Source organism: Chenopodium album, chromosome 11 (assembly GCF_948465745.1).
Source record: "Chenopodium album chromosome 11, dcCheAlbu1.1, whole genome shotgun sequence".
Taxonomy (NCBI): Eukaryota; Viridiplantae; Streptophyta; class Magnoliopsida; order Caryophyllales; family Amaranthaceae; genus Chenopodium; species Chenopodium album.
In genome coordinates, this window is record NC_137844.1 from 3,447,432 (window position 1) to 3,461,807 (window position 14,376).

At 36.6% G+C, this 14,376-nt stretch overlaps 1 protein-coding gene across 1 annotated transcript; it reads left to right on the forward strand.

The window, feature by feature from the left end:
- Positions 1-8,000: 8,000 nt before the first annotated feature.
- Positions 8,001-13,349, forward strand: LOC145567182 (formin-like protein 1). Its single transcript, XM_081626417.1, has 4 exons — positions 8,001-10,103; positions 10,241-10,440; positions 11,418-11,662; positions 12,395-13,349. Exons 1-4 carry the CDS (start codon positions 8,059-8,061, stop codon positions 13,208-13,210), a joined length of 3,306 nt encoding a protein of 1,101 aa, XP_081482543.1. The 5' UTR covers positions 8,001-8,058; the 3' UTR covers positions 13,211-13,349.
- Positions 13,350-14,376: the final 1,027 nt, after the last annotated feature.

Genomic DNA, 14,376 nt, shown 5'->3' on the forward strand with positions numbered 1-14,376 from the left:
TAGATAAGCCGTATAAATAGTTACTCTTACAAAGCCTATTGCGTTGTATGACCGGAAAAAAATTACTACTTTGTATTTACAGATTAATTATATTGCTCAACTACAAAGTACTGAAAATACTTAGGTTTTGGTTGGTTGACAACATAAAATAGGAGAAGTGAAAATTTATGGGATTTGATAATTTGATGAGTTGTTTGGTTGACATAAAAAAAACAAAAATGGGGAGAGTAGAAATTCATGGGAATTTCAACTTCCCAAAGAATAAGGGAAGTAAATTACCTAGTCCCCCTTTGGTCAATCAAAATTCATGGAATTTCTAAATTCCTACATTGCCAACAAAACAAATTTAGGAAATTCTTAGGAATTTCATGAGAGAAATAACTTCCCGTGAAATGCAATTTCCTATAGAAATTTAATTCCCAAGTTAATTAAACAAGGCATTAGTGCACTTGATAGAGTTTCGCCTCATCATAACCTCAAAACCATGGATTCTATTCCTACTAGCTACGACATTATTTTGAGAGTGATAATTTTCTTATCCCTAACTTACGTAATGAGGCTGATAGGGTTGTTCTAGAGATGACTGTGGGGCCAATCAAGTAGGAGACCTGCCTCACAAAGGCGGGGATGTTCTCGGGTTGGTGGGTGGTGAGGTGGGGATGGGGATAAAAACATACCCGTCATGGGTATTGGGGCGGGGTGGATTTTAGGTTGTACCCACCTCATTCCCGCCCCACCCCACCCCACCTCATACCCACACCTACATATCTTTAAAAACAAAATTACTCGTATATATGTTTATACTATTTTATAAATAATTATGTAAAATAAAATATTAGTTATAAGTAAACTTATAATAATTTGTAATACTCTTATATAACAAACAAAAAAGTGTATAATATTAAGATTTTTTTTTTTTTTTTTTTGTTGATCTAAATTAATTATATAGGATTGTGTATTTAAGAGACGGAGATTAGGCGGGTCTTAGGTGGGGAGGTGGGGGTGGATATCCAAGTGGGGGGTAGGCGGGGATAGTTTTGGTATTGTACCCGTGGGGGGCGAGGGATGGAAATGAATTTTGGATCCGCCGCGGGAATGGGAATGAGAACGGGGATGAAAATGTTATGTAGAGACGGCGATGAGAAGGCCAACATCCACCCCGCCTCCACCCATTGACATCCCTTATCCCTAGATCGTTCTCTATACCCTCTTTTTTCGTCCTGTAATAGTTACGGTATCATCATCATCATGTACTAGCCACCTTCGAGTAAAATTGTTTGATGTGTAATAGATACTGTTTTAAGGTTGCAATCACATAGTGAAATAGTACTAACAAGTATAGATTTTATAAAATCATGGGGTCATCTTTCATCTTAAGATACATACTAAAGCTTCAAACGTGATATGTAAGTGTAACTGTCACTTTCCAATTTATCATAATAATTGGCCTTCTTTTTCCTACTTTACGAGTTCTATAATTTCTGTATTCCATTTTTATTAGGGAAGAAATTTATTTAAGTCAATTTGTCAATATATGCAATGAGACCGTCCAACAACAAGATCATTGAATCTACTACTATTCTTATTAATTGTTATCTTTATATTTCTATGTTTTGGGGCTTATTTTTGTCGGCATGATATGAAATTGTGGGTCTTACTTGTACCTTGCATGTATTCTTTGTGTGAATATTCAGATTCGTCTTCGGAATAATAATAATAATAAATAATAATAATAATACTAATACTAATAATAATAATAATAATAATAATAATAATTCGATATATATCAATATACGATATCATAAAAAAGCTAATATGAATGTGGATTCATCTTTTAAAAACACACGATGGATTCATCGAGCTAAGTATTACCCTATGTTAACGACGATTTATTTATTTAACCATCCACCGTACGCATACCAGGCTATCGATCAAGGTCTCTATACAAGCCACAGGTGTTCCAAAAGTACCATTAATTTGTTGCTACTAGAATGACTTCAGAAATAAGCACGTTATCAATAAACTTTTGCTATTATATTTTTCTCCAACTCAAGATTCGCAACAGATACGTATAATTGCCCATAATATAAAAGAAATAAAATTAAATAATAAAGCTAATAACTCAAACACAGAAATATAATGCATAATACAACGGTCATGCACAAATATGTAACACTTTTTTAAAAGATAAGATTGCATAATAATAAAGCAACGAAATTGGACCAATTTTAAGATTCTTATTAAAAGACTAAACATAAGATTTCATTTTTCTTACCTAAAGATGATCTAAAAGGACTGCTTTTACAGTTGCAAGTTTCCTGCACATAATCATTTCATAGATTGGCTTACTAATTACTACTATCTTACTGTTACCGTTTCATTATTATCGATAGATTTTAGATGATCATCCTCTTGAATTAATTTAAGGATATTTTGATTTTCACCACCTTCCAATAACGACTTTGTCGAATTTACCACCTTCATAAAAAAAAAAGATTTACTTTACCACCACCAAAATTTCCAAAAAATCGATTTTACCACCAACTAACGGATTCCATCCATGAATCCGTTAGTAGGGCCCACATTTTGAACGTTTCTTTTTCATCTTCCCCGATCTTCCATGTCAACCAACCAGCAACGAAATCAACTACCTCGGTTGGTCGGAATTTCGTGTGGGTTTCGCGTCTGGGTGGTGGTGGTTTCGGGTCGCGGTGGTTTCGCGTCTGGGTGGTGGTGGTTTCGGGTCGCGGTGGTTTCGCGTCTGGGTTTGGATGGTGGTGGGGTTGGTCGTAGCTGTTAGGTGGTGGCTAGGGGAAGGGAGGGGCTGGTCGTAAACGGGCAGGGGAAGGGAGGGGCTGATCGTAACCGGGCAGGGGAAGGGAGGGGCTGGTTGGAAACGGGGAGGGAGAGGGATGGGGTGGTCCGAATCGGGGAGGGAGAGGGAAGGGCTGGTCGGAAACGGGGAGGGAGAGGGAGGGGGTGGTCAGAATCGGGGAGGGAGAGGGATGGGGTGGTCCGAATCGGGGAGGGAGAGGGAAGGGCTGGTCGGAATCGGGGAGGGAGAGGGATGGGGTGGTCCGAATCGGGGAGGGAGAGGGAAGGGTGGTCGGAATCGGGTAGGGAGAGGGAAGGGGTGGTCGAAATCGGGGAGGGAGAGGGATGGGGTGGTTCGAATCGGGGAGGGAGAGGGAAGGGCTGGTCGAAAACGGGGAGGGAGAGGGAGGGGGTGGTCGGAATCGGAGATGGTGGCCGGAATTGGGTAGGGGAGGTGGGGCTGCCGGATTTAATTTTTTTTTATTTTTAACTTTTTTTTTGTTTTTAATTTTTTTTTTGTTTTTTTTTTAATTTTTTTTAAAACTTACCCAATAATATAGCGACACGTGTGCAAAGTAGGCCCCACTAACGGATTTATGGACGGAATCCGTTAGTTGGAGGTGATTGGTGGTAAAACTGATGTTTTATTTTTTTATGAGGTGGTAAAGTAAATCTTTTTTTTATGGAGGTGGTAAATTCGACAAAGTCGTTATTGGAAGGTGGTAAAAATCAAAATATCCTTAATTTAATGGAGATAATATACATCACTCTCTCGTTTATAAGTTTTTCATGTTTTGATTTTTCTTTTTTCTCCTTATAAGATTATTATCGTTCATATGAGAAGAAATTTTTTGTAGAGAAGACGATGAAATTACAAGATTATGTATATATATTTAGGCCTTATTTTGTTCACCTTATTCTCACTTATTGCAGGTCTCATAAGTTCAAATAAATTTAGATAATAAATTTAGACAGTTTAAATACGTTTATTTTAGTCCAAATAACATCATATAAATAATTTAAATAAAGAATAAGTGAAATTCAAGTTAATAAAACACAACCTTATTTATTTATTGTAATAATGATCTTTGTTATTGAATTTAATGGTTTGCCACTCAATTACTTTCATTGACTTTATTATTAGGAATATTTTTGGGTGTATGGGGTGCTAGTGGATGCAAAAGTTTAATTTGATTACTAATATGCATGATACATTATTATTATCATTGGAAAACTATATTCCATAAGATGATTGATTTATTTACTTGTGTTTTAGACTTTTTCATATGTGGCATAAAGTTTTTGTGAAAAATCCTTCATGTCCTTTATTTAATCGAATGTCTTAAGTAGTATTATTATGTAACCTTTTTCAGCAATTAATATTTGTCTAATCTGATGAATTTTACACAATTCTCTCGCTCCTATACGTTGTAGACAGTTAGACACCATAACAATGATAATCTCTAAATTGCTATTAAAAATTTGATAATGAGAGATTAATAATAAACTAAACTGATCAACTATTAGTTTAAGAAAAAGAAAAAAAAAAATCAAAGTAGCTTAAATAAAAACAAATTTAATATAATGTTTGATTAATTGTCATTTATCATCATGATACAATAACGATTAAACTATATAATAATTGTTTAATACATAGCCTAGATTGGTATAAATTTAATTCCATGATAAGGTAATGGAGTGATCGATTTAAAAAATACTCATAATAATTTTGTTTTCATATATATAGTCATAAGAGTGGTATATATCTTACTTTTTCCTTAAAAAAATACACGTCTAAGCGTAAGTTTCCGTACTCAACAAGACACTATCAATTTGTAGAAAGATTGCGAGTTGATCGGTTGATGTAATTACTTCACCTTCAAGAATTAAGCAAAAAATATACGTATATACTAGTCTCTCTCAAAAATCATGATTGACAATGATCTAATAATGTGTATAGTGGAGAGTTCATGATGTCTAAATTGTTACAGTATAAGAAAAATTAAAATGATGATCAATAAATGCCATCCAGGCAAAAACAACCTTAGATTAGCATCACAAGCCATCATTATTTATCGGTTTAAACTAATCATATTTTCTGTTAAGTTGGGTCAATCACCTTTTTCTTCTTAATTATTATTTATTTTAATTCATGAGACATACATACGTGCCCTTTGTTTATTTTAACATTACTTCTCATGCTTCAAAGTGAATCTTGTAGTATAATTGTGTACTAAATTCAGTGAATTATTGGCTTATTGCGTACTAAGGGTATGCCATTTAGCATAAGCATAATTTGTGTTCGAGGTCGATTTACAACAATTATTTTTGTTATGTTTGTAAGATCATGATTATTTCTACAAGTACTCATAATTGTCATAAATGTTTTGTGATAATTTACTCATGTTATCGCATCAAATTTTTTGATAAGATTATTAACTTCAATGTTGTACTTTCATATAAAAAATAGTGATAGATTTTATTTGTTTTTGTTGTTTATCTATTGATCGAGTTAAAATCCTACACAGATCAATCCAACTCAAATTTACTGTATGGTATAAAAAGCTCATGATTCACTCATTTTGCCGGTCTCAACTAGCTTAACAGTCACATGCCTCAATCACCCTCACTTTCTCACCAATAGATAATAGTACATGCCCCCTAGCTAGCTTTGAGATTCAAATGCATGCTTGTGTTGCTTTGTGCTCATAACCCATATTTTTGCACAAGACTTGCAGTCTTCTCGATAGATATATAAGAGCGCACCACATGATTCAGTATTAAAACACCTGTAACATAGATTTTGTAGTACGAGTACTCCATATAAGGTAATATCTCCACTTGTTAAAGTAGTCTTAGCGGCAATTCTTTTTGTTAATTAGGGTACTCACAACTCATGTCCCAATAATCCAATATATACTGTACTATAGTATGGTACTAATAAGACTGATATACTCCAGATCCCAAGTACCAAGGCATTGAAACACCATAATAGCAATAAGCAATAAGCAATAAGCAATAAGCAATTAGTACTACCGTACGAATCCAAAGACTTCTGTTGGTCTTGGAATTTAATTTTTTGATTTGAATTGTCAGTCAACTTTTTACTAAGTTTACGTTGGTTAACTGCATGGAAAATATTTACTACTTCTATACTTGTGTCGGTGGAAATATGCTCTACCTCGATCTTTTGTTCACCACATTCATCTCACATTTATTTCCTTTTTCTTTGTTTTCTTTCGTCCCACCAACTCATTTAACTTTTATTGTATTATTAGAATAAATATAGCTAATTAGAGGTCATAATTAAGTTAGGTTGGCTTAGCATGCCTCCTTAAGGGCAAAATCTTGAACTGGGGCCTGGCTCGAATGCTAATTTTTGGTTATTAGATATAAAACCTAAATTGTCCAATATTATTATCATATTAATTGATTTGGCATGTTAGTTAGTTGAATGCAATTGTTTTTTAATGAAAGATTTGATGGAACTTGTATTCAGGTTTAGTTCAATGATAAGTTGAACTTCAAATGAATAATACCTTAAAGTAACAATGAATTGATTGAATGAGAAATTAATGTATGTTGATAATTTGTAGTTAGATTTTAAGAAAAATGAAATACTCTATTAATCTTCTTAATCTCTACTTATTGGGTTTAGTTGGTTAGCTAGTCCTATTAGTAGAGTTGTAGAGGTTATTATAATGGTCCATGATTAATTAAGAGGGTTTCCTCCAACAATTATGATAGGATTTATTAATCTGATAAATAGTTTAAGAAAGTGATGTTAAACTCTCCTATACATGCTAAAATAATAAAAATAAAAATCATAAGACCTTCTCACCTCGTGCATCCAAGCAATCATAAGTTACACAATCAAATTATATTAAACCACACTCCTACCAATACCTAGCTTAGTTTGTATGCAATGCCATTGGACTATGTGATCTTGTGTATCATAACTAAATTATAAATTTTTTTCTCGCTTAAATGTACTTAAGAACAAATGACATCTTCCATAGACAATAATTGTCAACATTGTATAATTTGTATTAATCTAGTATACGTACGTTAATTCGAACATGAATGTTCAAACTAAAAGATTTGTCTCATAATGTTCATATTCTTCGCACTTGAATTTTTCTACATTCCCATTTGAATTACAAACCAAGTTACAAGTTTAATTTGACCTAACATAGAACTAGAGTCTTGAGAGATTGGTCAAGAATTCCTACATAAACGATAAAAAACACGATTGATTGTGTTTTAAACTATAGATTTGTTATATAAAATGATGACCATTCACCTTAAGTACCTAAGTTGGATCCTAAATAACTAAATATAATAAGTTTGCACCAAAACATGCAAAAATTTTATGATTGATCATCCATGACACTTGAGCACATACATTTGCGACCATGTGTTACACTTTTAGCAAAAATCCAAATAACATAATAGTAAAACAATTTCTTAAATTCATACAAGTGGCTAAAAATAGAAACTACTACCTTCGTTTTTTTTTAGTCGACAGGTTTTGACTTTAGCATTATTCACGCACTCCCCTTTGACTGTGTTTTATACTTAATATATAATGAAAAATATTGTCATATGGGATCTTGTTAGACTCTTCATGATATATATTTTTAAAATATCAAATTTCCATAATTTTTGCTCATTGGTAATTAAATGATTGAATTTCTGCGTTAACAAACGTGATTAAAAAAACGTGTCATCTAAAAAGAAACGGAGCAAGTATTATAAATCGAAAGTATGTCATTAATATATGAAGCCATAATAAATAATACGGAGTAATTTTACATGGAGATATGATTAACTCAAACCAACCCCCAACCCTAAGAGCAAGAGGTGAGACCGTGAGAGTGTGAAACGGTGGTGATGAAAGTGAAAAAACAAAACGAGGAACAAAAAACAAAGAAAGAAAAAAAAACCCAACAACAACAAGGCAAAACATTACACTCCCCAAATTTGACTCCATTTTCTCTTCAACCTCCTCATTAACCCAAAAAACAGCATAATATTAGCTGGAACTTCTCAAAACAATTCCAACACACATTTCATTTCCAACCATCATCTCCATTTTCTCCAACTTCATCTTCATTAACTCACTTACTCATATTCACCTTCACCTTCACCTTCACCTTCACCTTCCTTTTAGAGAGAGAGAGAAACTAGAGAGAGAAAGCTACACTCAACTGAATGTGTTGAGAAGAGAGAGAAAATCCCACAATGCCCACCATTTTCTCTCTCCTCTTCTTCCTTCTACTCTTCTTATCCAACGGTTCTAATCCCTCTTACAGTTCTCCTACACTTTATCTCAACCGTAGGATCCTTCACCAGCCTTTCTTCCCTCTTGACTCTTCCCCTGCACCTTCTCAGCCACCTCCTACGCCTACTTCGCCGCCCACCCCTGATCAACCCTTCTTCCCAACTTACCCTTCTCCGCCGTCTTCAACCACCACTACTCCGGCATCCCCTTTTGCTTCCTTCCCTGCTAACATCTCATCCCTTACTCTCCCTCATTCTCCCTCCTCTAAGCCTGTTTCTAAGAAGCTCATTGGTGTTACTGTCGCGCTATCGCTCTCGGCTGTTGTCATTGCCGCGGTTGCTCTGTTCTTTTACTTTCGGGGGAGAAGCCGGAGGCGAGGAGAGTGTTTTGATAATGATAAGGCTACGTCTAGATCGGAGACTACGAACGGGGGCGGGTCGTTTAATAGTAATGCTGCTCTTCCCCCTCGCCCTCCCAAGCTGAGGAATCCGTCTAGTAATAGCTCGGAGTTCCTCTACTTGGGAACTTTGGTTGATTCCACTACTATTAATGGTAGTGGTGGAGGAGGAAGAGCAGCTAATTCGGGTGGAGCTCGCAGGGGTGTCGGCCCGAGAAAACTCGACTCCCCCGAGCTCCACCCTCTGCCGCCCCTTAGCGGGCGACAGCAAAATCTCAGTGGACAGCAGCAGCAAAATCTCAGTGGACAGCAGCAGCAACCGCATCAATCAGAATATCAATATCATCAACAACAACAACATTACTATCATCATCAACAACAGCAACAGCAACAGCAACAAACACAACAACACAACCATGAAAGAGAAAGAGAGAAAGTTGAAGAAGATCAAGAGGAGTTTTACTCACCAAGAGGTTCTGTAAGTGGGAGAGAGAGTGGATCAGATTCTAGAAGAGTGTTTGCAGCTGTTGTTCAAGCTCAAGCACTCAACAATGGCGGAGGAGCTAACTCTGAAGATTCTTCGTCGTCATCATCGTCTTCGTCGAGCAGTGGTTCTCCAGCTCGATCAGCGTCAATCAGCATCTCTCCTGGAGTGAGCGCGAGTCCGAAGGACAGGTCCACAAACCCTAAATCTTCACCAGAGTTCATCACAATGCAAATTCAACCTTCTGCGACGGTGTCATCGCCGCCATTGCCGGAGATGACATTCTCACCGCCGTATTCTCTCACATCGTCGCCGGAAAGAGAGATGAAGCCGATCAAGGAGGAAGAGGAAGCAGAGGAATCGCCATTGTTGTCAAACAATTCAAGCTCAAGCCGAATGAATTCACCTCCAGAATCGCCGAGATTATCACCGTTGAACGGGAAAATTGGGATAATGTCGCCGGAGGAGAGAGAATGGGGCGTTTTAGGTCGAAAACCACGTTCTCCGGCACCGACGTCGCCGGCGTTGTCAGATGCTTCAAGCACTCGGAGTCGGAAATCGCCGCTTTCATCACTGAAACTACCGGCGTTTTTGGGCGGAGGAAAGAGAAAGGAATCACCAGAATCAACCACAATGTCGAATTCTCCAATCTCACCTCACTCACCTCCTTCGCCGATCTCTCCGATCTCATCATCTGCTACATCATCACAATCCTCAAGATCTTACTGTGCTTCGCCATTGTCGAATCACTCGAATGCTTCAGCTCGGTACTCGCCGAAATCACCAGATGTTAGTAAGCTGAACAATTCATCGCCTGGTAGGGTTAGCAGCGGTGTTGCACCACCTGCACCGCCACCGCCTCCACCTCCTCCACCAATGAGGAGGTCTCAGAGTCCACCGCCACCACCTCCGCCACCGCCTATGAGTGAACCGTCTGTATCGGTTTCGACTCCACCACCTAGACCAGTGGCAGTTGAGAAGCGAGCGGGTGAATACTCGGTGGAAGGTTCTGGAAGTGAGGAAACAACGCCAAGGCCGAAGTTGAAGCCATTGCATTGGGATAAAGTTAGGGCGAGTTCAGATAGGGAAATGGTGTGGGATCAAATGAGATCAAGCTCGTTCAAGTAAATTTTCTGTTGCATTTGTTTATAGAATAAGAATGATTAGTTGATTACTGTACATTATAATTTTGTTAGGTTTGCTGTTTATACTCGTATTAATTATGTTGATGATGATGTAATTGGTGTTTTTGTGTGTGCAGATTGAATGAGGAAATGATCGAGACGTTGTTTGTAGTAAAAACTCCTAATTTGAATCAGAAGGAAACACCGGGAAAGCATGTTCAACCTTCATCCGCGCAAGAGAATAGGGTACTTGATCCAAAGAAAGCTCAGAATATTGCCATATTGTTAAGGGCGCTTCATGTGACAATGGAGGAAGTTTGTGAAGCTCTTCTGGAAGGTATATCATCCTTAATTAACTTACATTAGATTGATAATTGTGTGTTGATTGTGTTTGTTTGTGCCCATAAGAGTTCTATTGAGCCGAGCTATATTCACTTCGAATTTGTTGCTAATTGTCTTGTGTACGTTTGTGTCCGTTGGTGGAATGCTTTTCCGAAGCTAGCATTGGATTCTTTGAATATGTGCAAGAAGTTTGAGATTCATTGTTTAAGAAAGCTCCCATATTGATATGATCAAGGGGTAATAAAGATTTTCCAATAACGTTAAAGTTACTATATTTGCTGGGACCGATTCCATATGGGTCAATAGATTCTGTTTTTGAGGCAAGCAATTAGATTTGATGCACATAAAAGGTGGATTTGTGAACTTTTGTAATGGTGGCTGATCCATTTTTTTTTTTAAAAGAAAGGCAGTGTTCTTGGATGGTTAGATGCTGTGGGCATGAACTATTCGCTTTGTGGTAGATGGAGGATACAAGTTTGTGATGTCGCTCATGTTATAATAGGACTAAGGACCTAAGGTGGTATTCCTGAATCCTGATAGTACTTCAGCTGTTTGGCTGCGAAATTTGAAGTATTTTATTGTTAAAGTAGTTTTTTTTTCGCCCTAAGCCAAGTGATGGCTAGAATACTTGGTCTAGATTGCTTCCTTGTATGACTCTAATCAGATAACGTTCTGAAATGGGAAGAATAACTTTGGGTCCAATCATGAATTGTACCGAAAGAAAATCATATGGAAAAGTGGAAGAGGCTGACATGCTCGGGCTGCTTCTACTACGGAAGAAAATTCAGTCGTTGAGTATGATCTGCGTAGAAATAGTAATGCGACTCCGTATTTTCTTTTTTTTTTAGAAGGGTTGAGTTTATCATCTAGATTTCTTCCACTATTGCCATTATGTTTATTTCTACTGTGAAGTGTGAATTATGCATCAAATCATATAATAGGATGGAAGCTAATAGGATTGATTTTGTGCAGGTAATGCAGAGACTCTCGGAACAGAGCTTCTGGAGAGTCTACTGAAGATGGCACCGTCTAAGGAAGAAGAACGCAAACTGAAAGATTACAAAGATGATTCACCTGTCAAGCTTGGGCACGCTGAGAAGTTTTTAAAGGCCGTGATTGATATACCTTTTGCATTCAAGAGGGTGGAAGCAATGTTGTACATGACCAATTTTGAGTCAGAGGTTGAGTACCTAAAGAAATCTTTTGAAACACTTGAGGTAATTCTTCATCTTAGATTTCCTTCCTTCAATTTGTATCTTTTGTTTTGAACCTATTCTTGGATTTCTGTGATGATAGTGAATTTTGATTTTCCTTTTTATTGTGAGTGTCGGGACTGGGAGTGAAATAGGTCCAGATAAGCAGAAAACAAAAGTGAAATCTCATTTATCTTGACATACAGGACATGTACATCAATATTGTGTTGTGCGTATAGTCTTACCCATTTGGCCATTACAAACAGAGATGTTGATCCATTGTTCTTGATATGGAATGCAGCTATTGTTTGTTATTGCATACAAAATGCTTCGTAAAGATATAATGAAGGATCTTGGTTGCAGTATGGTAATTTTGGTCTGAAATTTTCATTTGAAAGGCCTAGTCTTGGCTGTCAGGTGACTTGTCCACTCTATGACAATCTTGTTATTTCTAATTGGCTGAGGTATATAATTGAGTATCCATGTGTGAAAATCACGAGTAAAGAAGTTTACAAGATGATTAAGCTTGAACAGGACTGGACAGCTAATCAAAAGTTTTGGATAATAAGAAAACTTGAGGGAGAGATTTTGTGTGGCTAAACCCTTTTGGGATACAGTAGAACAATTAGTAGCTGCTGGATAAAGATAGGGAATTAATAATTATGCTGTGTCCATTTATCCGTCCTTTGATTGGCCTACCATTGTATTTTTCAAACTTGTCAAACTCTTGGCTTATTTCTCATCTGTGTCCAACAGGTAGCATGTGATGAGCTGCGGAGCAGTAGAATGTTCTTGAAGCTTTTAGAAGCAGTCCTAAAAACAGGGAACCGCATGAATGTTGGGACAAACCGCGGTGATGCTCATGCTTTTAAGCTTGACACATTGCTCAAGCTTGTCGATGTCAAAGGTGCTGATGGCAAAACCACGCTTCTGCACTTTGTCGTGCAAGAAATTACTAGAACTGAAGGGCAACGCCAATCCACTGCCAACAACGATGTTTCAAATGATGAAGCCAAGTGCCGGAAGATAGGATTGCAAGTTGTCTCGAGTCTCAGCTCAGAGCTTTCCAATGTCAAAAAAGCTGCTGCCATGGACTCTGATGCTCTCTGCAATGATGTTGCAAAGCTTACTCAAGGTCTTGCAAGTATTGGAGAGATTGTCAGATTAAATGAACAAACACTTCCCCAGGAAAGTAACAGAAAGTTTTCTGAATCATTGACGAAGTTCATGAAAATGGCTGAAGAAGAAATCTTCAGAGTTCAAGCTCAGGAAAGTGTGGCTCTTTCTCTCGTAAAGGAGATAACAGAGTATTTCCACGGAAACTCAGCTAAGGAAGAAGCTCATCCATTTAGAATCTTCATGGTAGTGAGAGATTTCCTTTCAGTCCTAGAGCGTGTTTGTAAGGAAGTCGGGATGATAAATGAACGGACAATAGTCAGCTCTGCGCATAAATTTCCAGTACCAGTAAACCCAATGCTCCCAGTTCCAGTAAATCCATTCCTCCCCCAAGTTTTGCCTGGTTTTCCTGGGAGAAGGCAGTCTAGCTCCTCTGTTGAAGATTTTTCGCCGTAGTGTTGGTGAGGTTAGCCTGGTAGAGAGGCTCTGTATAAAGAATCTAGCCTGCAGGATTTTTTTTTAACATCTAATTATATGTAATTTCCATATTTTTGTAATTATTATATATAAGTATAATTTTGGAAATCGATTTTGATCTCGTAGTGGAGGTACCAGAATAGATGATTCATGCTGTATCGATAATAATTCATCAATGGCTAAGACAAAAACATAGATATTTGCTCGCATTTTACAATAAATATATGCATAAATTTTATAAAATCACTCCAAAATAATTTTTGTGTGAGAACTAATAATTGGTAGGAGCAGAAATTTGTGTACAATATAAAGTACAAATACAAGATTACAAGTACCCTATTTATTATTTTTTTATTTTTTTTTGGTGAAAACAAGTACCCTATTATGAAATCAACTGATTTGTTCTAATAATGGATACAGGTCAAAAAAAGGAGGAAGTACCCACAATTTTTATTCTATTTTAGAATTTTATTTATTTTACTCACTGTAATTTTTTAAAAATCTTGTCTTTTTTTCTACCATTTGATGTAAGTTCTCACTTCCCTTTCATGAAAATAGTTAAAGGGTCAATAATTATGGGCGAATATTCCAGAAGAACCAATTTGTCAAAAATACTAGACAATTTTACTGTATAATTATTATTAATTTTTTATTTATTAGAAGAGGACAAGAAGGCAAATAAAAATAAATTCCCAATCACCCATAAAGCACATGGGAAAGCCATAATTTAAATTTGTAGACAAAATAATGTAGATCAAGGATGAGAGACAAACATGCACAACTTGGACTATGGCATGGGTTGCATTTACTCCTTTTTTTTATGCAAGCTTTTGTCCCTTTTTTTTTTTTTTTTTTTTTTTTTTGAGGGAAGCTTTTGTCCCATTTTTTCCTACAATGGTAATAAATAGATAAATAAATAAAAACTTAAAAATAATTAATTACAAAATAAATAGAGGAAGAGAAAGAAAAAGAAAAAGTAGAATGGTGTGTCAATGTGTCATGTAACCACCATCCAAGTGTTCAACCCTATGGAAAGAACATGCATTGTTTTGAGAGAATGTGCAACAACTAGAGTACTTTTTATTCTCAACAAATCAACCAAACCACAATTTTGACTTGGCATATTATCCTTTTAAAGGGAAAAT

Coding starts and splice junctions, on each gene's coding strand:
- LOC145567182 (XM_081626417.1), top strand. CDS start 8,059: ATGCCCACCATTTTCTCTCTCCTCTTCTTCCTTCTACTCTTCTTATCC. Junction 10,441..11,417: donor TTGTGAAGCTCTTCTGGAAG/GTATATCATCCT, acceptor GATTTTGTGCAG/GTAATGCAGAGACTCTCGGA. Junction 11,663..12,394: donor AATCTTTTGAAACACTTGAG/GTAATTCTTCAT, acceptor TGTGTCCAACAG/GTAGCATGTGATGAGCTGCG.